A 27,637-nucleotide genomic window follows, 5' to 3' on the forward strand; every position below is an offset into this window, starting at 1 on the left:
CGGAACCCAACCTTGATGTTGAAAGCTGCCTCTCCGTTAATGTCGAGAATCAATCAGAATGAGAATGAGCCATCTGCAGCAAGCGCTGAACAAGAAATCCTGGATGAAGAAATGCAGGTTGAGGTTACTCCAGCAGATGGAGGGATAGAGGTGGACCCTGATCTCCTGCTACTCCTTCAGTCTGGAAACACAACCCCTTCCACCTCTACTTTCCAGGAGTTTATTTCCCAGGGTTTAGATGTTGTTGTTGTTGATGATGATGATGATAGTGGTAGTCTCTTCCTCCTCCGAAGATACCTTCTCTCACTCCTGCTCAGAGGACACCAATTGGTTTATGTCCAGTGGGAGGCTGGGGTGATGCTGGCATCACTCTATCTCCTGAGGAATTTGTGTTATTTAGAGAGGCTAGGGAGACCCCATCTCCCAGACCTCTCTGTTGCTGTTACGACGCAGACTATACCGTGTGTCCTACCTCGCACTTCAATTTCAGTTCAGACTACCACTCCTTTAACTGACGTGCCCAAAGGCATAAATACTGCAGTTCAAACCTTAAATCCTCATCCAAGCAAGCCACCTGTGAGAGATTCCTCTGTGCAAGCCACGATCCCACTGACTTGCCCTATCAGAACAGTATCTATTCAGACCTCTTTGCCACCACTGTCAACACCTACCACCCAGAGGTTGCGTGTCAGTCATAAGGAGTCCTTCCCTTCGGAACCAACAGACTTGTCAGATGATGTACCTTCCTCCTCTGAAGAAGAGTACCCTTCTGACTCCTCGAGGGATGACCCCAAGGACGACTCAGATGACCAGCTACCACAAGACCCCAGTCCAGATGTTGTAGCTCTTCCTTCTGATTCACCTCCGGAAGAAAATCAGCAGATAGCAGAAATGGCTGAAGTGCTGGGTCTCGATCTCACTCAGAAAACAGAATTGGAAGACCCTGTATATAATTTCTTAAAGAAATCATCTGGCTCACAACCAGTTTATCTACCAATGCTCCCAGTGATTACAAAGGCAGCTAAATCAGCGTGGGAGACCTTGCAAACTTCAATGGCTACCTCAAAGCATCTGGAATCTCTTTACAGAATAGAAGAGCAAGGCAATGAATATCTGATTAAACACCCAGTGCCTAATTCACTGGTTATTGACTGTGCCTCTTCGGCAAAATCAGGGAGGAGCATACCACACCAGCAGACAAGGAGGGCAGGAAGCTTGATGTACTTGCTAGAAAACCACGACAGCTACTCACCAGCAATTGGCGAATGCCAAACACTTGGCAAAGTCTGAGTCACACACTCTCACGACTGTGGTGATGTTGCAACGCCATGCATGGCTGCAATCGACCACATTGATGCAGGATATGCGTGATCATATAGAGTCATTGCAATTTGGTGGGAAAGGACTGTTTGCAGAGCAAACAGATGATACTATGGAGCACTTAAAGAAATCAAAGATAACAGCCAAGACGTTCGCGGCGCAATGTTTTATTAATAATAAGCTTCAGCCATATCAGCAGAGACAAGGCTCCTACAGGAGGAATGAGCGAAGGGAGTATAAGAGACCCTTTAATCTCTACAATCATAGAAATTACACTTAAAGAACCAAGCCAGAACAGCAGGGACGCAACAAAGCTGCACAACAATCAAAGCAACATCTTTGATTGTCCCCTGAGTCCATAATTACTGGAACTAAAGCAACCAGAACAACCAGGATTATTTAATGGAACCACAAGGTACAACATTGCCTTGTTGCAAACCAGAAATGCCATGCCCAAGCATGGCAACACATAACATCAGATTGCTGGGTCCTGCGTATAATCAGGACGAATTATGCAATCGAATTCAAGACTCTTCCTCAGTTCAATGGGATAAAGTATACCCCAGAGACTCAGATGTTAGAGGAGGAAATCAAGGTTCTGTTCGGCAAGGAAGCGATATCACCAGTACCATGGGCTCATGCTCTGACAGGCTTCTATTCAAGGTACTTCCAGATATCCAAGAAGGATGGAGGCATTCGCCCAATTATGGATCTCAGGTGGCTGAACCTATATGTCAACGTGAGGAAATTTCGGATGCTGATGCTGCAAGCGATCCTACCTCTTCTTCACCAGGAGCAATGGATTGCAACGTTGGATTTGAAGGATGCCTACTTCCATGTCGGCATACAAGAATCTCACAGGAGATATTTGTGTTTCATGCTAGGCAGTCAGATTTTCCAATACAATGTACTGCCTTTTGGCCTAGTGACAGCTCCACTAGTCTCCACAAAGTGCATGGCTGTCAACATAGCCTACCTATGTATGCAAGGAATCTCGATATTTCCATTTCTTGACGACTGGCTTATTACAGGGAAGACCAGAGCGCAGTTGGATGGCCAGATTCGGACAGTGACTACACTACTACACGACCTGGGCATAAGGATAAACTGGGAGAAGTCTCACCTTACTCCCGCGAAGCACCTCAGATATATCTGTGCAGAACTGGACATGGTCTGCCAGAGGGCGTTCCTCCCACAAGACAGATTGACTTGAATAAAGGAGATGGTATTACACTTTCATGTCAATCCACAGCAACAGGTCAAATCAATCCAGGTTCTTATGAGCCTGATGGCCTCTTGTACCTCTACTGTTTGCTACGCAAAGCTTCGCATGAGGAAACTGCAGGTGTGGTACCTGAGTGTTTTCCACCCCAATGTGGATCCCCAGGGTCTTCCCCTTCAAATTTCTCACAGAATCCTGGACTCCTTGTTGTGGTGGACGAGAGATTCGAACATGCAGGTAGGGGTTCCATTTCAGACCCCGATACCCACTTGCACATTGACCACGGATGCTTCCGTGCTCGGATGGGGAGCTCATCTAGGAGAGCACAGGGCTCAAGGCTGATGGAACCAGTGAGAGACGAAACATCATATCAATTTCCTGGAGCTTCTGGCAGCATGCAAGGCACTGCAAGCCTTTCAGGACATCATTCAGGAGGGAGTACTACAACTTCAGATGGATAATACCACCGCTATCGCCTACATAAACAATCAAGGGTGGAATGGTGTCAAAACCATTGTGCCATCTAGGGCTCCAGGTGTGGAATTGCTGCATTGCAAGGTGCAAGCATGGTTGCTAGCTGTGTGTGTGTGTGTGTGTGTGTGTACTTAGTGGTCCAACTATCCACTCTTTTGCTTGCTATGAGAAAATAGTGGTTGCTTTTAGCAAGTAAATAAATGTCAGCTCTGTGCCCATTTCAGCTGCTGTAGTGGTCTTCACCCAGGCTGTAAAGTGATACCGTACTCATGAATCAGGAAAATGTTTGATGGTATTACAGCCGCACAGTTTTATGTTGTCTCATCTTTTTGAAGCTGTGTGTTAGCACTTTAAAGCTAGGAGATATAAAATTTCTAATTGGATCCAGCTAGGAAATTTTTTTTTAATATACCTATTTTTAATAATCAGGCAAACCTCACTATTTGCAGACCTGATGTCCTCAGTTCCGTGTATCTGTGGTCTGGTAATTGACACCTGACCTTGAGGTGGTGGTAATTTCTGCATATTTGCAGTATCAGGGTGGCAGAAAATGACCTCCGAAGTCATTTCCAACAATATTTTTCAGAAAAGAAGCTATTTTGTGGCTCATTAAAATAAAAACCAACCCCCCCACCATACATTATTTTTCATGAAAAAATTGGGGACTTTGTGGTGGTGGGGGGGTGCATTCCTGGACTGCTGGAGACCCATGAAGCATGGTAGGGCACTTCTCCCCCATTTTGGGGTGTGTGTTTCACCTATATTTGCCCATTTTTCCAGCCTCCAGGAACTGAACCCCCTGTTCCCATTGCCTTAATCCTGCATTATCCACAATTATAGTGGAGAATGGGACCCCTGCAGACAACTGGATCCAGCAGCAGTACGAAGATGTAATATACTTTTAAAATCTTGGTTCATCAGGATATGGATGCTAATGGTTACGGATAAAATTGCTTCAAGTCTCAAACTGGACCCACCAAAATATAACACTTATTAATCTTGTTCATAATTCTGATTGATTAAATGAAATATATGTCAGCAACCTGGCCACCCAGAAGGGAAGTCCAGGAAGATAGTCCACAATACAAACTGGGCTGCAGAAACGAAACACAGCTTGGAATAGTTCTCTATATCAGGCTCGGGCTGAAAGCTGTCGACATGAGGGTTGACAAACATTGTCTTCCAGCAGCTAACAGAAAGCTGTTGACGTGTTTTATAGTCCAAGCTGATAACTCTCGGCTGGCAGGGATTCAAGTCTTATCAGCCTTCTGCAAGAGGCGTTTACTCCTCCTGATAGTTTCCAGCTGTGCTTTTCGCCTTGTGACACGCCGTTGCTGTGGAGTCAGTGTGGGTTGCCCGCACAGCTCATCCTCTAGTCTGTCTGTCGCTGTCTCTGCTGCCTCAGACTGCTGTGCCTGCTCTGAAATACCAGCCAGACCCTCCTCAGCCGTCTCTTGGGAACTGACAGCTGGGCTCTGCCCCTCAGGCACCCCCTGCATCAGCTGGAAGGCTGTCGGCTTCCCCTTCCTCCTCGCTATCTGAGACCGAGGACATGACAATATATGTATGATAACTGAGAGATTCTTTTATAAGTGTAAATTTTAAAGGCTTTCTTAGGCAGGAATTTTACTAATTGACCTAATTGTTTGAGCATTCTGAAATATGTAAGATGCTTGTTTTCTTCCTTTTCTGAAATTTGAAACATGTTAAATGTTTGAATTACTGGTGATATCTGAAATCAATATTGTTAAATTTTATTTATTTAAAAGGATGAGATATATACCAGTGAGAGCACTATGGTGCTTGTTGCCTAGCTGGAAAGCAAATAATAGCATCCTTTCATTTGCTGCTTCTCCTAGTCACCATGGGAATGGACAAAAGACATAAGTGAAGTTTTGGAGGGGTGTGTGGGATGGGAGATCTTCAAAGAGAAGGCAGGCCAATTGACTAGGAGATAGAGGTGTCTTCTAAGAAATAGTTCATAAGTAGATGCAGTACCGTGTGTCCCTGTAATGGCATGCTTTAAGGTGTCCCAGGATACCTTATGGTGCTAGTTCACAGACTAACATTTTAATCTGTGGTTTGTTTTTTAAATTATGGTGATGATTCACTCATGCATGTAAGCTGCCACTGGTGCTGCAATCGTCATGTGATGTATTTATAAACTAGGCTTTTGTCTTCTGTATCAGGCTTCAGTTTTTCCATACCACAAGGGACATTGAAATCTTGCATCCTTTAAAACACTGCACATGCAAGGTCGTTCAAGCTATTCTAAAAAAGTGGCAGGTATTGGGAGCTGCTGGAAATATCTGTTTCTTTTTTTCTTATAAAGAGGAACAGGGAGAGAAGATTCTTAAAATGCTCATGAAGAACTCTGCTTCAATCAACAAAAAAGAAGCAACAAATATCAGAATTCACTTTGATAGCCATTTTGACATTTCAACTCCAGTTCGTAAAGCATTGGGGGAGGAAAAAATGATGGCAAGTATTTCTCTCTTCCCCTTCCCCACCTTTTAAAAATCTTTGTATTGAAGCTCTCCAAGAATTTGAGAATTCTCTGTGTCACTGGTATACTTTGTTTGAATATATCTAGAAATAGGTATTTTCCTTTTGTGTAACTCAACTAGTGGCTTATAATTTTTAGGAATAAACTTTCTTTACATACGCATGTTCAAATATAACTTTTATTTTGTTGATAGTAACTGAAAAACTTGCCTAGCCTTAACTGAATTGTAGTTATTGGTGCTGATGTAGGGTACTCCCATTGTCATATATTTCTATAAGGGTACCTGGACCCAGATATGAACAACTGATTATGCCCATTTACTTGGTTGTGTGTGTGTCTGTTAATAAGCAGTCTAATATGAATTCTCTTCACCTAAGTTCATGGGCATTAGTCCTCTTCCTTGGCTTGTTACAAAATCTGAACTTTTTCAAGCTTTTATCATAAGAAGTTGGTTTTCCTCGATTCAAGCCTGCTTTCTCAATAACTTAATTTGATAGATAATGTTGGACACAGATGATAACTGCAGTAGAGATCAGCCGCAGCAAAGTGGAAGAGGTGAGTGTCATTTGAATGTGGCAACACTAGGGTCCAGTGTGGACGTCATTATTCATGGTTAAGCTTAACCATGATGTGTTGCCTTAACTTTGGTTAAAATTCCAAACATACAGAGTGCCCATGGTTTAACCTGCTAAGCCTGGAGGGCATGTGTAGGAAAGTACCAGCAAGACTGGTTTATTGCCTTTTAAGCAGAGGGGAAACTAAAATATTTAATCATGGTGAATGCAAATCACTGTTTCCAACCATAGTTTCACATCTGACTTTTGTGGCCAGTTCCTTAACCATTGTTAGGTATTCAGATGTAGCACTTAACCATTCTTAAAAAAGAAAAATAAACCATGATTGAGCATTACATTTTCATGGGGCCTTTTTATTGTAGCTATAAGTAAAAGAATCCTATTTGGCAGATAGCAGTAGGAGTAAACCTAGTTTTTAGCCTTCCCAGCCAAGTTAATTTGTGGCTGATGGCTACTAATTGTAACTGTGTTTCATATACACATCATCAAGGCAGTTGACTCTTTAAAAGCTGAGTGTATTATGCTGTGCCTCTCTGGGCTAGCTAACACATGATGACTGCAACATTCAAATGATTTGCATATATAAATGAGCCATTAGAGGGAGTGTGTCCACATCACCTCAGAAACAGTGTGTTTCAGTTGAGCTGGTTCTCAAAACTTCATGATCTGCATATGAATGAGTGTAGTCAGGTGGTATACATACATGTTTACCACTGCCAACTGAGCAAAGAGGCACCTTTTAAAGTGGAAATTCTCTTGATTGAGCAGAGGGAGAGCAACTGGCCTCCGTTCCTCAGCACAGCAGTCTTCCTCCAGTGGCTGTTGCTGGTGTCTATCTTAGGTTCCTTTTTAGATTGTGAGCCCTTTGGGGATAGGGAGCCATTTTTATTTTAAATGAATAAATAAATAAGAGCTGCTCTGGGAACTTTTGTTGAAAAGGAGTACATAAATATTCATTGTATATTTGTCGTCTGTGTGAAGTGGCTCTAGGCCTCGTACTTTTAAGTATTTGTGGCTTGCACAAAGAAAGACAAGGAATTAGCTTGCTTGCACACTCTAGCCAGCAAACCTTTCATGTGAGGGGCTTCGTTGAGCCTGAGAGTTTTGAGGAGAAAGTGACAGAGTAAGGGAAATGGAGTAAGGGCATCCCAAAGAAGCCTATTCTTGCTTTCAGTTGCTTAGTGGTAGTTAACATTGATGTTTACTCCCCAGATTTGGCAAAGCAGTTGAGCATAGTACTCTCATAGTACTCTGCAACCACTTATGAAGATAAGAACAGCCCTGCTGAATCAGGCCCAAGGCCCATCTAGTCCAGATCCTGTTTCACACAGTGGCCCACTAGATGCCACTGGAAGCCTACAGGCAGGAGTTGAGGGCATGCCCTCTCTCCTGCTGTTACTCCCCTGCAACTGGTATTCAGAGGCATCCTGCCTTTGAGGCTGGAGGTGGCCTACAGCCCTCCAACTAGTAGCTGTTGATAGACCTCTCCTCCATGAAGTTATTCAAACCCCTCTTAAAGCCATCCAAGTTGTTGGCTGTCACCACATCCTGTGGCAGAGAATTCCACAAGCTGATTATGCGTGGTGTAAAAAAATACCTCAGTTTGTTGGTCCTATATTTCCCAGCAATCAATTTCATGGAATGACCCCTGCTTCTAGTGTTATGTGAGAGGGAGAAGAATTTTTCTCTGTCCACTGTCTCCACAAAAGCGTGATTTTATAGACCTCTATCATGTCTCCCCGCAGTCATCTTTATTTCTAAACTAAATAGCCCCAGATGTTGTAGCCTTGCCTCATAAGAAAGGTGCTCTAGGCCCCTGATCATCTTGGTTGCCCTCTTCTGCACCTTTTCCAGTTCTACACTGTCCTCTTTTTAGATGTGGTGACCAGAATGCACACAACCTGAACCATATCTTTGTCCCTGTCTCTCTGCATACTTCAGTGCCAACTGTCACAGAGCCACCACTTTAAAAAAGCTCTTCCTGTTCTCTTCCTTTTTGCCGACTTTATTTCACAACTGTGGTGGGCTTCCTCCATGCAACTCTGATTATGCTTTGGAATACTGAAGTGTGGAGGCCCCAGTTTTCAACTCTGGTTTTCATGACTAATGTCAGGAGAGGTAGGAGAGTGAGGTAGTATTGCAAGCTCTTCATGTTTCTGCTTCAAAACAGCTGGCATTCCAGGGACATTCCTTGATAGGGTTTGGTTCCCCATGTTTACAGGGAAATTAAATAAGGGGTAAGGTGAGATTGGTGGGTTCTGTGTTAAAATGTCATGCTTCATTTGTACTAAGAGCCATCTCTTTTCATGTGCATTAGGTCAATGGTACATTTAACATATGTTCTTGACGAGAGATATCTTTTTGTTTTTGCTAGGTACTGTGCTTATAAAACAGGCAATAGTACATGCCTTAGGAGTAGGTTTTCACCATGGAACTGAGCAATCAAGAGGGGCCATAGCAAGGGAGGTCAAAGAAGGTGGAAATAATAGCTGTAAGACTACCAATGTAGACTGCCTTGTGTGGGCCGGAAAAGAGAGTGGGAGGGAAGGGCATGAGAACAAGAACTGGGCACAGTGAGAGCAAAGACTAGGTAACAAATGGTGAGCTATCAGATATGTTAATGCTTGGGGACGGGGACAGGGACTTGGAGACTGTATATCATTGCTTGCATCCTAGACATGACTTAGAACAGGGGTTCCCAACCTGTGGTACCCAGATGTTGCTGAACTACGACTCTCATCATTCCCAAACACAATAAACTGTAGCTGAGGATGATGGGAATTGTAGTTCAGCAACATTTGGAGTATTGCAGGTTGGGAACCCTTGACACAGAATATTTGACAGCTGCTGTAGTGCCCTCAGGACAGCATAAAACTGCATGTCTGTTATGGCACTGCTGTGTAAGGCTGAGATTCTGGGACATGTCCCAGGATGCATGGCCAGCTGACATGGTGCTGACCAGGCCTCGTGGCCCTGCATGGAAGGGGAATGCATCCCCAAACACTCCCCTGTGGCTGCACATAGCAACGTTCTAGCGGTGAACATGTTCTCTTTTTGTTGGTTATATGATGGATATTTATATTTCATATATTTTTGTTTGTGATATTCTCACTGAGGAGGCCCTGATAAGTGTCCAAGAAATCCCAGGATGATGCTTCAGAATGGAGCATATTAATGCACTTATCTTGCAGAAATAAGCAGCCATGTGGAGGGGAGAGAAGATGCTGCGAGTGCAGATTCCTTATCGCAGCTGAGTGATCAGTCTGTTGTGATAATAGTAAGTATACTTGAGGTTTGGGGCAGACACGCCAGAAGGAGTTTTTACTGTTGCCCTGCTCTCTCCTTAATATAATTACTATTGTGGAAAATTAATGGGGGGGGGCGCAGATACTCTCTCAACCTCCTCAACCCATAAACAGGAGAGAGAAAATAATAGCTGTAAGACTGCTAACATAGGCAGATTTGTATGACAGGGGAAAGAAAGTGGGAGGGAAGGGCATAAGACGAAGAACTGGGCACTATGAGAGCAGAGACTAGGCAAATGGTAAGCTATCAGGTGTGTTAATGCTTGAAGTACAAAAATGTTTTCCCTCAAAATTATTTGCGGGGAAGGCTGGTGGGTGAGAATAAAAGCTGCAAACTCAGGGAAGGTTTTTCCGGGGGGCGGGGGAGGAAAATGTGGATGTTTGATTGTGCTACAATCAATTTATTTTTCCATCCAGCCTTGCCAGTGTCCATAAAAATGGCTAACCCACAGTAATTTTCACGAGCCCGTACTAGTTGTTTGTAGCCTAAATGGATACCACCACCAAATTTAGTAAAACTTCCCTCATCTGGTTACCTCCATGGAATTCTTACCGACTGCAAGTGACTGTTTACAAGTCCGTTCCCAGATGTAGCCTGGGAAAGTAGGCACCTTTTTAACTTCAGGTGTAGGCAAGTATTCTTTCCCCTCCCACCCCCAACCCTGATGGTGTTCATAAAAGTTGTGTAGCAGTGACAGTAATATGGGGTGTGTGTGTGTATTTTAAAAAAACACCTCTCTCTTTCTCAGAAAATGATTCCTCCTGCAGTTGCCACAGCCGCTAGAGACAGTCAACAGACAGAAAAGGAGCAGACTAGTCTTGGTCAAGGTCAGAATGGCTTTTCTAGTGCTGTGATTCTAATTGTACTTACTTAAAAGTAAGTTTGTATTTAAATCAACAGATTTCCTTCCAAGTAAACTTGTTTAGAATGCCTGTTTATTTTTTACATGACCCTTAATATTTTATAAACACTTTACTGGCTAATATACATCCTTTTTAAAAAAAATTCAAAGCTTCCACTGATGTAGCAGCAGTTACTATAGAGTATCCAACAAATTCATTGGACGTTCCTCAGCCGTTGAACATAGCAACTATGTCGAAAGCTTCTCCATTGAAAGAAGAGGATATAACTATGTAAGTGCTTTGTTTTTGTTGTGTTAAATCTCTCTGAAAAGGCAGCTTGATTATGTAAAAATCAAGTTGGAGGAAAGACATTTATTTCATAAGCTGGGGTAGACAACCTTGGCTTTCTAGCTGTTACTGAACTAAAACTCGCATCATCATCAAAATAAATTGTGACTGGGGAATTGAAGGCAAGAACAACTGGAAAGCCAAAGGTTGCCTCTCCCTGTCATAAGCTATACGACGAATGCGACAAATATTTATATACCATTTTTCAACAAAAGTTCCTAAAGTGGTTTACATATTTATAAATAAATAAAATGGCTCCCTGTCCCCAAAGGCTTGTGGTCTAGAAAAGAAACATGAGATAGACACCAGCAAGGGCCAGTTGCTCTCCCCCTGCTATATAAAGAGAATCACCACTTTAAAAAGGTGAGTGTTTCTTTGCTCAGCAGGGATATCTGCTGTGTAGCACCATTGTGCTTTTACTGCATGAACGTGTGCGAAAAGCCCAGTTTAGATGCTACTGTTCTTATCTGAGTACTGCCTAAAAGTCTCCACCCATTGCATGGTGCCTATGCACATGGGTGCCAATGCTGCCAGGAATATGCGGACACTTCTCTCCATGGTTGGAACAATCCACTGTGTAAAAAGTTTTTAAATGTTAGCCATTCTACATTGGGCAGGCCTTTTGATGTTGCTTGTACAGGGCCAGTGGTATCTAAGTGGCCTGTAGATGTTTAGAGCAAGAAAGAACTTTCGGTGGTCAATCGACCTGTCTTGTAGCAACACAAATCCTATGTAAATCATTAACCAGGGCAGGTAAGACGCTTACTTCATCAAGACTTAAAATTTTGCCTCTTCTCCCTCTTGACTTCATCAAGAGTTAAAATTTTGCCTCTTCTTCCTCCTCCACCCCTTGCAACTCCAGCGATGGCCAACCTGAGGTTCTCTGGCTGTTCTGAGGCTACAACTCCCATCCTCCTCAGCTGTGAACCGTTGTGGCTGAGGAAGATGGGAGTTCTCCAAGAACAGCTGGAGAGGCTCAGGTTGGCTACCCTTGTTCTGGCCTCTAGAACTACAGCTAGTTGCTAGGGATGTGCTCGAAGCATATTTCCAGGTGCTGAAACTGCTTGGAGCTGCCCCAGCTGGCAGGGCACTCAAGATGGCATCTGCACATGCTCACATGCCGTTTCCTGCTGGGAACAGGGACTTTCCTGTTCCTAAGCAAGTGCAGCCAGCAAACAGAGAGCCCGGCTGCTGCATAGAAACAGCGCTGCTCTGGGGCAGGGCAGGGTTGCAACAGAGGGGCATGTAAGACCTGCCTTCTTCCTTTTTAAAGTGCTCACTCTCCGCTGCCCCAGATGTGCATGAAACACTTTGTGCACATCCCTACTAGTTGTGCACATCCCTACTTTGTGCACATCTCTCCCAGCATACCCTGCTTCCAGAGTGTTATAAGAGCAAAGGGTATATCCATATCCTGCAGCCCTGAGCATCTGGACAGAATGTAGTTCTCTTGTACAGCTCCTGTTCATTTCAGGGAGGCAGGCATAGGCAAGCTTGCTTGTAGGTTGTGGCCCATGGTGGTGTTTGTGGGTTGGAAGGGGTTCGCCGTTTGATTTTTCTGTCTTTGCCACCAAATGAGTTGGTCTAGCACTGCTTCCAAAATGTTTCTGATTTGCACTAAATGTTTTCTGCATGTGGGCCAAAATGGACTACAATTGAAAATGGTTAGTGTTGGGCAGCATAAAACAATAACTAATATTCATTTATTAAATTTCTATAACGCCCCATCGAACAGCTCTGGGCAGTTTACAAAATATGACTGGTATGAACTGGTTATATTTAGGCTATAGTCTGTTCCACCTAATGGCGCAGCGGGGAAATGACTTGAATAGCAAGCCAGGGGTTGCCAGTTTGAATCCCCACTGGTAAACATCTACTTCGGGCAGCAACAATATAGGAAGATGCTGAAAGACATCATTTCATACTGCACAGTGTGGTGTAGTGGTTAGAGTGCTGGACTAGGATCGGGGAGACCCGAGTTCAAATCCCCATTCAGCCATGAGACTTGCTGGGTGACTCTGGGCCAGTCACTTCTCTTTCAGCCTAATCTACTTCACAGGGTTGTTGTGAAAGAGAAACTCAAGTATGTAGTACACCGCTCTGGGCTCCTTGGAGGAAGAGCGGGATATAAATGTAAAAAAAATTTAAAAAAATAATAAGCCACTCCTGTATTCTACCAAAGAGCCCTGTGGTTTTTCTCTGGTCAACAGGAGTTGACACTTTACCTGTGCCAACTGCTCCCTCTCCTGAGAGAGAGAGCATTTAGAAAAAGAAATAAATCCAGGGTGCTAAATCCAGTTCTACTTGTTGCAATTAGTATTGAATTTATTTTAGCCTCTTCTCAGTTTGATTCATCAAAAGAACAAATGATGTACTTGTGGTAACTGATGAACTTCTTACAATTTGTTTTCTGGGTAGTATACTCAATATTGGCTTGTAGTACTACTACCACTATATCTATCTATGTTTATATTTAAATTTATATTTATATACCGCTTTTCAACAAAAGTTCCCAAAACAATTTACATTGAGAAATAAAAATAAATAAAGATGCATCCCTATCCCCAAAGGGCTCACAATCTAAAAAGAAGCATGAGAGACACTAGCAACAGCCACTGGAAGGATGCTGTGCTGGGCATGGATAGGGCCAGTTGCTTTCCCCCACTCAATAAAGAGAATCACCAATTTGAATAGGTGCCTCTTTGCTCAGTCAGCAGGATATGTTAATAGTAACACCCGTTTTCCTGCAGTATTTGTTTTACAGGTAATAAGTTTGCTTTCCTTCAAATAAAACCTAAATCCTAAATATTCACTTGTAAATGTCAATGAGACCTTCAAAAAAGTTCTTATTTTTGCAGAGAACTGTTAATCAGTGGAACTCTCTTCCAAGCAGATGCATTTTGTATTGATTCAAACATTCTTGCCACTTTGAAATCTGGTTCTATTGGCCTTAGAATTCTGAAGAATCATTTTTATCCTGTTATTATCTTGTGTCCATAGTGTGCCAAGTGCGGAAGAAGAATCTGATCTCCAGGCTGTAGAAACACTCCTCTTGGAGGTATGCTTGAATTTGCATTCAATTACAGCATTGCCGACTTAGTTGTTTGGTTTTTTTGGATCTTATTTTTCAACCCTTCTTTTACTTGCAACCTTAGCAGGATTCATTCTCATATTCTGAGCTCACTTTCTTTTCTTTCTTGTGACCTGTCATGCTGTAAACATGCAAAGGAATTTGTGTGTGTGTGTGTTTCCTGAACACTTAAGCAATATTAATCCCTTTAAAAAACCAGGCCCACTTTTCCTTGGCAATTGGTTTCCTTTTCTAAAATGTGGCCATTGAGACAAATTCTTAAATGTGGCCATTTGACACTGTGTGTTAGATTTTATCCTGCTTTTTAATCTGCATTCCCAAAACAGGTTACAGTGTTGGTAAAAAGGAATAAATACACTTTAACTTCTGCTCTAGCCATCAGTATCTCTTATGCTGGGGACTGGGCTAGCTGCACTGGGCAGAGCTCTTGGGGCGGGGAGCCAGATGACCCTTGGTCTGTATTAGCCTGACTGATGGGGGGTGGGGCTGAATTGGGCTGGGTGAGATTGGGTGAGTGTAGGGTCATCTTCCCTGCAGACTTCAGCTGGTCTTGTACTGACTACCGTCCCTACCCCGGTCTTGCCTGCCACATGGTCTTGGACAGCAACAAAAAACTAGCCTGGAAAGCGGACTGGCAGGTTTGACCTCATCCAGAAAGATAGTATTTTTAAAGAGGAATATGGCCCATTATCTGAATAAGTTTGAAAATGCCAAGCAAGCTTCATTAATAAGGTAAACTAACAACATAGGGTTGTGCACGAATGGTTAAATAGCGAAATGGTCCACCATGAACCGGGCCGGTTTGACAGTGTTAATAAAACTATTTCGGGGTGCTGGCTAACACTCAACTCAGGCTTGGACTAGCATGGGAGAATCAATGTGACTTTGTGGAACAGTTCATCACAGTATCAATTTGTGCAAAGTTTTGGTTTGGAAAATGAAGAGCTGGAAATATGTGATTGCAGACCAGACTGGCCTTCAGGAAAGGTGGGCTGGTCCGAGATTGAACCTAATCTGGCCCGGTTCACAGTGGACCGGTTAGCGGATTTGAGCAGTTATTTGTATGTTAAAAGTTGTTTATCATAAAGGGGATAAAAAGCTTAGGGTGGCTGGAGGAGGGGGCAGTGAGAACAAGACACCTTTAAGAGTAAATGAGAAGGTGATGGCAGCTTACATGTATGGTACTACTCCTGGAAGCTGCAGCTGCAGTGGTACTTCCCCCCAGCAATCCGGCCATTTGGCGGTGGGGCTACCAGTGTGGCTGCTAATCTGGCATTCACTCAACTGGTCTCCATGCACTTCTAAAAGTGGCTTATATAAATAAACAAATGAGCTGGCTGAGTATTTAGCAACAAGGAACCACTGCAACCTGCCTTCTCCATCTAAGTGATGGATTGGGTGAGGAGAAGGCAGGAAATGGTGACAGCATCAACCACAGGAGCCCCTGTGGGAGGAAATCTTGCTGAGGGCCTCCCAAAACCTGGAGCAGTTGTGCATGAAAACCACTTTTTCCACGGCTGCTTGCTACTAGGTAGGCAGCTAGGACCACCCAGCATCCCTGGAGGATCAGGCTTGGCTTAGGGGTCTTTATAGAGGAACCAACCGATCAGCTGCTCTTCCGGAATTTGTAAACATGCTGCCCTCCATGTTTCTTTTCCAGGATGATGATGTAGAGAAGGAAATCGGAGCAGGGAATACAAACAAACAAGTAACAGAAGCAAAGTAAGATTGTGCTTTTATTTATATTTGTTTATTGCAGATGCTTGGATATCTTTGCTATGTGGTATTGTTGAAGACCCACTCAATGCCACTACTGGCTCAGGGGAAACTATATGGTGACCAAAGCCATAATGTTGTAGTGTGTTTGTGGAATAGTACTTTTTTTTGGCAGTACTTGAGAAACTTGAATTATCAGATGGGATGATGCTGTGTATGTAATGTTATTGGAGAGGCTGGGACACGATGACTTCTTCCAGTACTTTTTGAAATGGGATTTGGTGAGAGAATCTATTTCACGCATGTGTGTACTCAAGCAGAATTATTGTATCTATTAATATAACTTGCAAGGATCAGTGCTTATGTTACCATTTTGATATGGCAAAGGTGATTGTGAGAGAAGCTCACTCATGGTTCAATTAATTTAAACTCTATTCATGGTAAGAATTTTTGTATGTTGCATACTATATTTATTTTGTTATTTGGCACATTTCTGTACCATCCCATATACAAATCTTTGGGCGGTTTACAATTTAAAATGTAATAACTAGAACATTAACACAATTAAAATAAATTGTCCACATTGTGAGAGTAGGTATTTACCATATAGGGGAAATCCTCTAAAATCTACTGTGCCTGGGTGTAATTAATTGTAGCTTTTGTTGCAACAATTATGAAACTGGTATGCAGTGATCATATAGTGACATTATCACGCTAAATTATATCACTGGATATGGAAAAACTAATAAATCGCCAAGGCCAGATGGCATCCACCTGAAAGTCCTTAAACAACTCAAATGTGAAATTGCTGACCTCTTTGCAAAAATATATAAATTATCCTTACAATCAGGCTCTTTACCAGAGAACTGGAGAATAGCCAGTGTACACCAGTTTTCAAAAGGGATCCGGGGGGATCCTGGAAATTACAGGCCTGTTAACGTCTTTCTAGACAAATTGATAGAAAGCATTCACGAGGAAATAATAGTTAAACGTAGAGAAGAACAGGCCCTGCTGAAGGAGAAGCAGCATGGGTTCTGCAAAGATAAATCTTGCCTCACTAACGTTTTGGAGTTATTTTGAGAGTGTCAAGAGGCATGTGCATAAAGGCGATCCAGTTGACATAGTATTATTATTAATATTAATTACATTTATATCCCGCTCTTCCTCCAAGGAGCCCAGAGCAGTGCACTACATATTTAAGTTTCTCTTTCACAACAACCCTGTGAAGTAGGCTAGGCTGAGAGAGAAGTGACTGGCCCAGAGTCACCCAGCTAGTATACAAGGACTTGCAAAAAGCTTTTGACAAAATTCCTCATCAAAGACTTGAGAAAACTTAGCAGTCATGAGAAACGGGGACAGGTTCATGGGCGGATTGGTAACTGGTTGAAGGAAAGGAAACAGGGTAGGTATAAATTGACAGTTTTCACAATGGAGGGAAGTAAAAAGTGGGGTCCCCCAGGGATCTTTACTGGAACCAATGCTTTTTAATTCATTGATAAATGATCTAGAACTTGGGGTAAACAGTGAGGTGGCCAAATTTGTAGATTACAGGAACCTATTTAGGGTAGTGAAACCAAAAGAAATTGTGAGGAGCTCCAAAATGATCTCTCCAAACTGGGTGAGTGGGTGACAAAATGGCAAATGTGGTTCAGTGTTAGCAAGTGTAAAGTGAGGCATATTGGGGCAAAAAAAACCAACTGTACTTATACACTGATGACCAGGAGAGGGATCTTGGGGTTGAAAGTGTTAGCTCAGTGTGCAGCAGCTATGAAAAAGGCCAATTCCATGCTAGGGGTCATTAGGAAGGAGATTGAAAATAAAACTGCCAATATTATAATTTCCTTATACAAAACTATGGTGCGGCCACACCTGGAGTACTGCATACAGTTCTGGCCACTGTATCTTAAGAAGGACACTGTAGAACTAGAAAAGGTGCAGAAGTGGGCAACCAAGATGATCAGGGGCCTGCCGCACCTTCCTTATGAGGCAAGGCTACAGCATTGGGGACTCTTTTGTTTGGAAAGGAGGCAACTACATGGAGACTAGGGGTGTGCATGGAACCGGTTTGGAGGCCCTTTGGGCCTCTGAACTGATTCGAACAAGTGGCAGTTTGGCCGGTTTGAAGGCGGGGGGGGGCATACCTTTAAGGGCGGGGTAGGGTGCCCTTACCCGTCACGCTGCATTTCCCCAGCCGGCGCTCCATTCAAAAAGTGCCTGTCGGGGCGGCAGAGTACCTCCTTGCTGCCCCAGTGTCCTCCTCGGATGGAAGTACCTGGCGTGCACCGCCCCCCCCCTTTGAACCAGCTCCCACCAGTTCTGTGCACATTCCTACTGGAGACATGATAGAGGTCTATCATGCATGGTGTGGAGAGAGAGAGAAAGCTTTTCTCCGCCTCTCATAACAATAGAACCAGGGGTCATCCAATGAAATTTATTACCAAGAAATTTAGGACTGACAAAAGGAAGTACTTTTTCACATAATTCATTATCAGCTTGTGGAATTCTCTGCCACAGGATGTGGTAACTGCCAGCAGCCTGGATGGCTTTAAGAGGAGTTTAGATAAAATCATGGAGGACAGGCCATACAGGCAAGATGCTTCTAATATCAATTGCAAGAGAGTAACAGGAGAGAGGCTTTGCCCTCAGCTCTTGCCTGTGGGCTTTCCAGAGGCATCTGAGGGGCCACTGTGGGAAACAGGATGCTAGCCTAGATAGGCCTCGGGCCTGATCCAGCAGGTCTCTTCTTATGGTCTTACATAACACAATACTAATAAGTCTTGTTGCTTAGAATATTTATATGCTGTTCTTCATCAATCGGGTTTTGAAAACAGTTCACACAATGAACCCTTTCACATGACCATCAAAAAGAGGTTAGAAGGCAGTATACCAAGGAATTCATGGTCATGTGAACCCACGAAAATCCCCCCAACTTAGCTCAGCTGCTCTAACTTGTTCTTTACCCAGGTAGGATGAAAAGTGGGTGCTCTTAGCATGATGTTTTGGTTGTCTGTGTGCATTTGCCTTTGGTAGCAGGTCTCAGGAAGCAGCAGCCATGATTGTAATAGAGTGCTGTGGCTACAGGGGCTGGCATCTGTGAATGGGCTGCTCTGCGATGCACACTCTCTGATTCTTTGCTTGCAATGCCTTCAATAGGGCTGGTCCCACCTCCTGCCCTTTTGAGGCCAATCAGGGGGCAGCTCATGATGTAATGAGTTGCCAGTTTCCTGGCAGCACAATGCATGCTGGGATAGCTCTTTCAATCCTCAGAGGACCCAGCTTCCGATTTTCCATAATGGAAACTGCTGCTGCCTGGAGTCGTCTCTGTGTGGAGTTTGCAGACCAAAACAAAGGTTCTGCTTGTCTGTGGCTACCCGGGTAGGAGCTCTTTACCCCCCCCCCTGCAAATGACCCCCATATGATCATGTGAAAGGGCTCAACAGAAGGAAGAGACCTTTCCTATAGGGACTTGCAATCTAAAAAGAAACGCAAGGGCAACAGCCACATCACTAGGAGAGATGTTCCGTTTCATAGGGATAGTTGCTCTCCTCCTGCTGAAATATTGAAAACCACCACTTGAAAAGGTGCCTCTTTATCCAGTTAGCAGGAGAATGATGACTGAATTTGCTGGATAAGTGAAAGGAAAAGAATAGTACTTAAAATGCCAGTCTACAAGAATTCATAAGTGATCAGGAGAAAAATGGTTGTGTTGGAAAGTTGCAAGTACAACTTTATCTCCGAATTCCAATAGCTATGCAAATGCATTGTCCTATTTGCTATACTGAAGAGTGTTCCAAAGTTCAATTATTTGTAAATGCTTATTTTTTCAGGGAGGATGCATATGAATTTGAAAACTCATCTGACTCTGTGGCCCACGAGATGGTAAAACTCTTTGTTCGGGAAGATTTCCCCATATCATGTGCTTATTTTAAAAATCCCTATGTGCACTAGCAGCATGGTTGGGGAGCACTGCTGGGAAAGAGTGGGCTGTGCATGCCTCCCATATCCCTATCCATGAAATCTGCAATGTGTGGATGGGGATATGAGATGGGGATGAGGAGAAGCCCACTACTCTGCCAGCATGCACACCCATTGCTTGCATTAATGTTGGGGAAATGGGGGAAAGAGGATTCTGTGTATAGGCTCTGCAACTGGCACTCCACTGGATCAGGATGTGCTGTTGGGTAGAATGTGCTGGATCACTTTATTTACATCTCCTTTTGTTAATATCCTCAAATCATTATCAAATCAGTTTTATTAAGCTAGCCTTAAAACTGATGTCTGAGATTTCTTTTATTTTCATGATAGATAATAATATTGTACTCTTCCTAATAAGTAATATACATTTTCAGATAAACTAGAATCAATTTGATAGGTTATTTCTTTTTTGGATTTTGTAAGTTGTGGACATCTGACATTGCAAAGAAACAAAAATTCCAACTATTTTTTTTCCTGACAGTCCTTCTACATAAGTAGTCTTGATAGCCTCATAAATTAGAATTTAATTCATAGCTGAATATCAAAACACATCCTTGAAGACCCAGCAAGATAGTGAAAGGGCCTTAGATGTTTTCTAAGAATTTTCAAAAACATGTATCTGTTTTTCCATAATTTCCCCCAGATGCTTCTAGGAAAACGTTAAATCTTGCGTAACTTCCCAGATGTTTCCAAGCTTGCAAAGGGATTCAAATATATTTCTTCCCCACAAATTTTTGTTTAATGCATTGCAAAAACAAACAAGCAAACAAGCAAACCAGTTAGTGGGTTCCAGATAATGTTTTGATAGGAATATACTTGGAATCGCTGAGGTGAAATCGATTGAGGTAGCTTCTCAGTGGAAACACATTGAAGTTGCTTTTTATTTACTGTTGTATACCCATTTTAAAAAGATCTATGTGATCTGTCACATGATTGCAATAAGCAGAGCTAGTGACGCCCACTGGAAAGAGCTGAGCTTGGTCTTGTGGAATGCTTTCAGTCTGTCACTTTTCCTGTAAATCCATTGTAATTGTCTTGGTCTTGCTTCTTCAAGCCTTGTTTGGAAGAATTTTCGGTATAACTTACTTTCAGGTTTCTGAAATGAAGCAAAAAGTATTTGCCCAGAAGTCTTCTCTACACAGGTATAAGAACCTTATGTTGAATTTCTCTCAAACTTTGTATAGAGTTAATTATGAGATGCTTGCCATCATATAGGTGAGATACCACAAAATGAAAGGAAAAGGTTCCCCAGAAATGGAAGAATTTGTGAACGTACTGTATACTGCTGGCTTAAGGGTTCTCAATCTGAGACGCATGAGAGTAGTGGGAAAGGGGCTGAGGGTGAGGGAGAACACCACATTTTCATCTGTCTGTTGTATTTTTTCTATTCTGTGTTTCATTTGTTGTAAATTGCTCAGAGCCTCTAGATTGGGAGATCTAAAAATTTAAACTGAAACAATGCACAAATGTCACTCTTGAAAATAAGAGCAAAAGCCATTTGAATCTTTGGCCAGGAAAGTGGAGGGAAGAAAAGAGATAACTGAGAACTGGACCTTTTGAATTGCTGTTTGAACATCTTCTCTTTAGTGGAGGCGTCTTCAGACAGGACGTTCTTTAGAGTGTGCTTCATAATGGCTTAGGGATAGAGGTATATCGGTCATCCTTGACAGCATAGTTGCCACTTACAAACTTGCTATGGTGTGCGTACATCCATACAAGAAGCTGAAGGCCTTTAACGTCCAAATACACAGTACTGACGTGTTTTGCTCCTCCAGCCAATTTGAAACATGGGACACAAAAAACACAGTAAAAACTGTCTCACTGATCGGCTGAGAATCATATCCCATATGATGGTATTAACTTCCTAGTAATATATGTGGTAGCTACCCAAAGATGCTAATGGAAAAGGGGCTTCCTGTGAGTTTCTATTGTTGTGGGTTGTAATTTTTACCCCCAGATTAATTAGCAGAGCACTAAAGAAGCTACCCACTCCAGTTAGAGTAGTTTGCAGAGTTTAGTTGTTGCAGCTATTTAGAGAAGACACATGGAGATTCTTGTATAACTAAATGCTAAGTATTTATTGGTGAAGTACACTTTGGATAGGAAAGACCTAATCCTGATCTATAGAACTACATAATGAATAGGTAGGGAGAGAGCGAGATGTTTCCATCTGCTCTCTTAAGAGGAAAGGAAGTGGTTCTGACTCAACACAGGAAATACCTGTAGAATCATATCGGGTAGATATGATTCTTCATAGAATCATAGAGACAGTTAGAACAGTTAGGGAGACCCTTACTCATGATCTCTACTCCCAGTGCCCCTAGTGGTCATTAGGATAGTCGGTGCAAAAGGTTGATGCACTTGAACATCTATGTGCTTCTACATTGGTCTGCTGTTATCTCTTTAATTGGTGGTTTTGGATTGCATACAGGAGTTCTGAAAAAAGAAATGTGGAATTGAACAAGTCTGAGAGAAGGCTGGTAATGTGCCCATTTTAAAGTTCATTTATTATAGAAAGAGACTTTTAATAATGAGTGACGAGTGCACTTCAGACACAGACATTATGATGATTCATGGGAAAATTCATTCTTTCTTAGATGCTTTATCAACTGTGGGATTTAGATTCATTGCTTCTAGTACAGCATCCAAAATGGGACTTGTGGACCCAACTTGATCACTGGCATTTCTGCAAGTTCAAGATGCAGGCTGGGTTTAAAAAAAACCCCACAGGTGCACATGACATGCGCACGTGCACTTGCCACTTCCGGTTTTATGCTGACCAGGGCAGCAAGAGGGTATACAACTGCCCCACACCAGTGGTTTTTGAAGCAACGCTGGAGGGGGCAGCGCAGTGGGGGAAGTAAGGGCACCCACCCGTGCCTTAAAGCGACACCACCACCCCGCCCCGCAGTCAAACTGGTTCAAAAGTGGGATTTCCGAACTGGTTTGGCCTTCTAGGAATAGAACACCAAACTGGTTCATGCACATCCCTAGTTTCCCCACCTTGCCAAATCCTTCAGGCTACTTACGTACTTATCCTTCCAAAGCACCTGTATCTGGTTATCAGGAAGTGTCTGTACACACACCCCAAATGTCCTTAAAACATTCCTGGAGCCTGACTGCTAGCCTTCATAATGAATTGCCTCATGGTGATCAGTTTAGGCTCAACTCTGTTTTAGGGAATGCCACCAAACCTCCCCTGCCAGGAGGAAAATAAAACAGTATTTGTGTGGCCCACCTTCTTTTTAAAGTCTTCCAATTACAAGAACCATCTCTTCTCGGAAAGTAACCGTGAAACTGCAAGCACTGGTACAAGCGAGAGAAGCTGGATCCTTGACTCTCAAAAAAAATCTCTGCCGAAACCTAATGACTATTCTCGGAAAAGGCTGAAGGTCAAAAGCAATTTAAAAGGTAACATTGGTGTGTACTCTCTAGTATAATGTGGTTTTAAATTTACAACCTTTTTTTAAACAGGTGTCCAAGTAAATGGGAAATGCAGCCAGATCCTATGTTTGTTTGGAAATTAGCTCCATTGAGTTCAGTGGGGCTTACTCATTTTTTAAGGATGATAGAATTACAAACTCTCTGAGAGTCGAAGATGTAGGGTGACAGTTCAAGTTTTTAAGATAAAATTATGTCATGTGGCTGAGAACCAATAATTTTGAGATTCTCCACGCACTTAGTACCTGCAATTTCTGTTCTTCAGTCTGAATCAGATACATCATTTTCACTATATGAACTTATTTCACTTCTCATATTGCTAAATAGACGTCTAAACTTTGCTGCTTTGTGAAGCCATTGCTTCATTTTTTCGTCACCCATGTAGGCCCTAAATTTAAAAAACTTGTGTTATAGTGTTTGAAATTAGTTTTCGAAAAGACTATCTGAAACTCATGAAAGATGCCAAATCCTGTTTCAAGACCAACTTTTGCACTTCTGTTCTAATGCCACAAACACATGGCTAATAGATGGTATAGAATCTTGGCGGGAAGAGGGCTAATTGGAGGTTAACCACCCCCTGCCTCTCCAGATTCCTCTTTGCTTTGGGCTCTTGCTGTCACCATCTCCTTAATACCACCCCAGTGAGATTTGCGTGTCTCAGGACTCATTCACGAGGAATCAGCAGCCTCTGGACTTTGCATCCACACAGAGGGGAAGACACAGCTAATATCTCTTTGTGTTCAGAGTTTCAAGGGAAACTGCATGAGCAGTTTCAGCAATGACATCCCTCAGATTCACAGAGCTAGGGATGTAGTTGCTCGAAGGGAATTAACCCCATTGGTGGCTTAATTGATGGGTCACCCCAAAGAAAAGGGCTAGAAGAAAGGTCAAAATCTATTGACCCTAGCAAATTAGAGCGGGTAGTGTGAAAGGAAAGCAAAATGTCTGATTCCATGCATGGTTTTTTCAGGCAACACTCTAAGCAAACGGGGGAGGGTGTGCAGTGCAGCACAGGTGCCAGCATCAGTAATGCACAGTAAGTAAAAGATTGAGGTTGGTAGTGCACCTGCAGTACCAGGCACTGCTGTAGTGCCGAGCGGGCTTGTCATTCACCGGCCTGCTCTTCTAGTTAAACCACGCGGTCATTTAGCATATGATTTCTAGTTTGTTGTACTAACAGGTAAGTAAAGCTATTTTGTGTGTGCCCTATTCATAACTTCTGCTTGTTTTCCCCTTAGTATTGCCATTGTCTTCTCCAAGTAGTGTCAGTGATCATCGTGCAAAGAAAGTAAGCACATGCCGAATACAGACGATTTTTGACAGTATGGCTAGGGCAGTCAGATGTGTGGTAGTTGTGTACATGGGTGGTGAGCCTCTTCCAGTCACTCTGTCACTCTTGGAGTACTGCTGGATTCACTGTTGTCTGAAAGCCCAGGTTGTGGAGGGGGGCAAGAGTGCCTTTTGCAAACCATCCTGCAAGGAAGGAAGGCAGAGACCTTTCTTGCCAGACTTTCAGGCTGCTGGCCAACAGATGATGCCTTTTTGTATCCAAAAGACTAGACTGCTGTAATTAGTTTAGTTCAACGATACTGATTTTTAAATGTGTTCTCCATGGGGCTGCCTTTGGGTAGTGGTCCAGTGGTCTAACTCCTAGTGAGGGTGAGTTGCAGGGAGTTCCAGTGCCTGCCAGCTTTTTGTCTCTGATCTAGAAGCAATACAGTGTGCTGGTCTAGCACTTTGTCAGGGGTCCCTTGGCTTGGGTCACTGGATGTTTTGGATGACATCTCCCATAATCCCTAACCAGAGTGGCCAAAGGCCATGGGAGTTGGTCCAACATCATCATCTGGGGACCCAGGGTTGGGAACCTCTGACTTACAGTACTAGACCACATTTGGACTCTACTTAGAGGCAACTTGGAGATCACCACCTCCTTTATATTCCATAATACTCAAGATCAGCTAACAGTGCCTTCTTGATTATACTATCGATGTGTCAAATTGAAACATTGTGTACATGTAGAGAGGCATTATTGGTGGTTTTCTACATAACTATGGGATTCCTCTGAGAATTTTCTGTAAATGTTTTTAGATGTTCTTTGGGTTTTATACTTTGGGGTAGGCTAGTATGGGGAAGTGATTACTTTGGGATGCTGTACTTCATTAGCTCTTAGGTTTAACATTTTAATGTGCTACTCAATGTCTTGCTCTAGGAATTAAAAATATGTAGCTGCTTGGGATTCTCATAATGTGTTATGTAATGGCATGCATTCCAGATACAATATAAAACTCAACAGAGATTTGTAAAATAGTATTAGAGTACTCACTTAACTAGATTTTCTTTGCTACTTAAAATTGGGATGCCTCATAAGATGAATATGTTTGTTGCTCCTTAAGAGCATGGATTGGATACATGGCAATCTATTACCAGGAGTCTTTAGCATGAACTTGAAGTCTTCAGTTTTGTCTTCCAGGCTGGGAGCTCAGCGACGTACCGAGAAAAGACAAAAAGAAGAATGCTACTAAGCACAGAGATTCCTAACACTCCAACAGTACAACAATCTGGTATTGCTTCCTCCTCTTTGTCACATGTTGGACTAAGTATGTGGCCCCTCAAATATGCATCTTGCTCCTTCTGTCTTCTACTGAGGGTGGCAGGGGATAGTGGGGTTTCATTTAATGTGTTTAAAGCTTGTTTTGGAAAAGAAAAGAAAAGCCAAGGCCATAGATCACAAAGCATGAGTCAAGCCTCCAAAAGGCTACCTAGAGACACTCCATACCTGTCTTCAGTGCTTGCTACGAGCGTTGAAGGAATAGGTTTTCTTTATCCACTTAGACTGTTCATCTTATTTACATAAAGAGATGGCTTGAGCTTCATGATCTGATTCATTCCTTATGAGCCTCAAAGGAACTTTCACATGACTTAGAATACTTGCACTTTGTGCACATAGCGCCCAAGACACCCTGTCTGTCTGTCTGTGTACGTATGTTATGGGGGCCTTTCAACACCCCAGTCACCTAATGGCTCAGTGTAGAAATGACTTGACTATCAAGCCAGAGGTTGCCGGTTTGAATCACCATTGGTATGTTTCCCAGACTATGGGAAACACCTATATTGGGCAGCAGCAATATAGGAAGATGCTGAAAGGCATCATCTCAATTGTGCGGGAGATGGCAATGGTAAATCTCCTGTATTCTGCCACATGGAAAACCACATGGCTCTGTGGTCTCCAGGAGTTGACACCAACTCGACGACACACTTTGCTTTACCTTCAGCATCCCACAGTGAAAACGCATGGCATGAATCTCATGATGCTATGTGACCAGGCATGTGTGACTAGAAATGTTGGTGACCCTAAATGAATGGGGAGATGCTCTCTTTCATTGAATAGGTTGTATTGTACGGTGTGTGTGTCTTTAATGAATTTTGTGGTAAGCTGCCATGCGTTATTCATATATCGCCATGAAGAATGGTGATATATAAATACTTTAAAATTCCAAGCTCCCTCCCTCAAGAAGCTCCTCACTTTCCTTTTTGCCTGGAGATGATTCAGATGTGCAGCAATAGTATTTTGTGCAGTGCTTGGAGTTTACATAATGAAATATCATATATTTGGACAGCCTAACCTATTTGAACCATTGGGTACAATTGCAGTGAGTGACACACAGGGACACCTCAGTAGCATAGTTTGTGGAGATGTTGTCCACACCAACTCAAGATGGCATAAACCTTTGAGGCCTAAGTGGGCTAACTTGTGAACTCCTTAACTGATTTGAACCAAATTGGCTACAGCTGTAGGGACACATAGGGATGGCCTAATTAGGATGCCCTGATGGTGTGGGGTGTATGTGATGATGTCATTACTCCAATTCAAGATGGCAACCACGTGAACATCTGAGGTGCAAGCAGGCTAATTTGTGAACTGCCTAACCCATTTGAACCAAATTGGGTACAGTTGCAGTGAGTGACACACAGGGACACCTCAATGGCATAGTTTGTGCTGATGTCATCCACACCAGTTCAAGATGGTGGGCATGTAAACCTTTGACATGTAAGTGCACTTACTAGTGAAGCGCTTAACTGATTTGAACCAAAATTGTTACAGCTGAATGGACACATAGGGATGCCCCAACAGTGTAGTTTGTGATGTCACCCACCCCGATCCAAGATGGCAGATGCAGCTCTGATCTTCCATTATGAGGTTGTAGCTCACACCTTTCTCGTTCATTATACCCCAGCTAACTTGGCAAAGAGGCACCTTTTAATGTGGTGATTCTCTTTATTTAGCAGGGGGAGAGTAACTGGCCCTATCTACCCCTAGCACAGTACCTCCAGTGACTGTTGCTGGTGTCTGTCTTGTGGTGTTTTTTTTAAGATTGTGAGCCTTTTGGGGACAGGGATCCATCTTATTTATTTGTTATTTCTCTGTTTAAACCACCCTGAGCCATTTTTGGAAGGGCGGTATAGAAATCAAATAAATAAATAAATAAATAAATAAGCAAGCAAGCCTTTGAGGTGCAAGTGCACTAACTTGAGGACTATCTAACCAATTTGAACCAAATTTGGAATAGCTGTAGTGAGTGACACACAGAGACACCTCAATGGTGTAAGTTTGAAATGTCATCCACCCTGATCCAAGATGGCGGACAAATGAACATTTGAGGCGCAAGAGATCTAACTTGCCGACCTCGATTTGCACCAAACGTAATCCAAATGTAGAGAAAGTGAAAGGAAAGTGGGCTGATTAGTTCTTACTAGAACAACTTGTTTTACATAGCAGGGTGAGGAGGAGAGGAACAGCAGTGCTTGGAAAAGGGTACCTAA

General features: G+C 42.9%; 1 protein-coding gene across 15 annotated transcripts in view; it reads left to right on the top strand.

Moving 5' to 3' along the window:
* Positions 1 to 27,637, top strand: part of SYCP2L (synaptonemal complex protein 2 like) — a 74,006-nt gene that overhangs the window by 19,729 nt on the left and 26,640 nt on the right. For 13 of the 15 annotated variants that reach the window (XM_053247589.1, XM_053247592.1, XM_053247597.1 and 10 more), the window contains 13 exons: positions 5,349 to 5,497; positions 6,020 to 6,077; positions 9,289 to 9,374; positions 10,152 to 10,230; positions 10,416 to 10,536; positions 13,594 to 13,651; positions 15,345 to 15,406; positions 19,228 to 19,279; positions 20,468 to 20,517; positions 21,807 to 21,855; positions 22,555 to 22,786; positions 24,055 to 24,104; positions 25,287 to 25,413. In XM_053247589.1, coding sequence (XP_053103564.1) covers positions 5,349 to 5,497; positions 6,020 to 6,077; positions 9,289 to 9,374; positions 10,152 to 10,230; positions 10,416 to 10,536; positions 13,594 to 13,651; positions 15,345 to 15,406; positions 19,228 to 19,279; positions 20,468 to 20,517; positions 21,807 to 21,855; positions 22,555 to 22,786; positions 24,055 to 24,104; positions 25,287 to 25,413 — 1,173 coding nt within the window. The remainder of the gene's footprint in view (positions 1 to 5,348; positions 5,498 to 6,019; positions 6,078 to 9,288; positions 9,375 to 10,151; positions 10,231 to 10,415; positions 10,537 to 13,593; positions 13,652 to 15,344; positions 15,407 to 19,227; positions 19,280 to 20,467; positions 20,518 to 21,806; positions 21,856 to 22,554; positions 22,787 to 24,054; positions 24,105 to 25,286; positions 25,414 to 27,637) is intronic. The other 2 variants (XM_053247591.1, XM_053247595.1) reach the window with 2 other exon arrangements.

This window comes from Hemicordylus capensis, chromosome 4 (genome assembly GCF_027244095.1).
Source record: "Hemicordylus capensis ecotype Gifberg chromosome 4, rHemCap1.1.pri, whole genome shotgun sequence".
Taxonomy (NCBI): Eukaryota; Metazoa; Chordata; class Lepidosauria; order Squamata; family Cordylidae; genus Hemicordylus; species Hemicordylus capensis.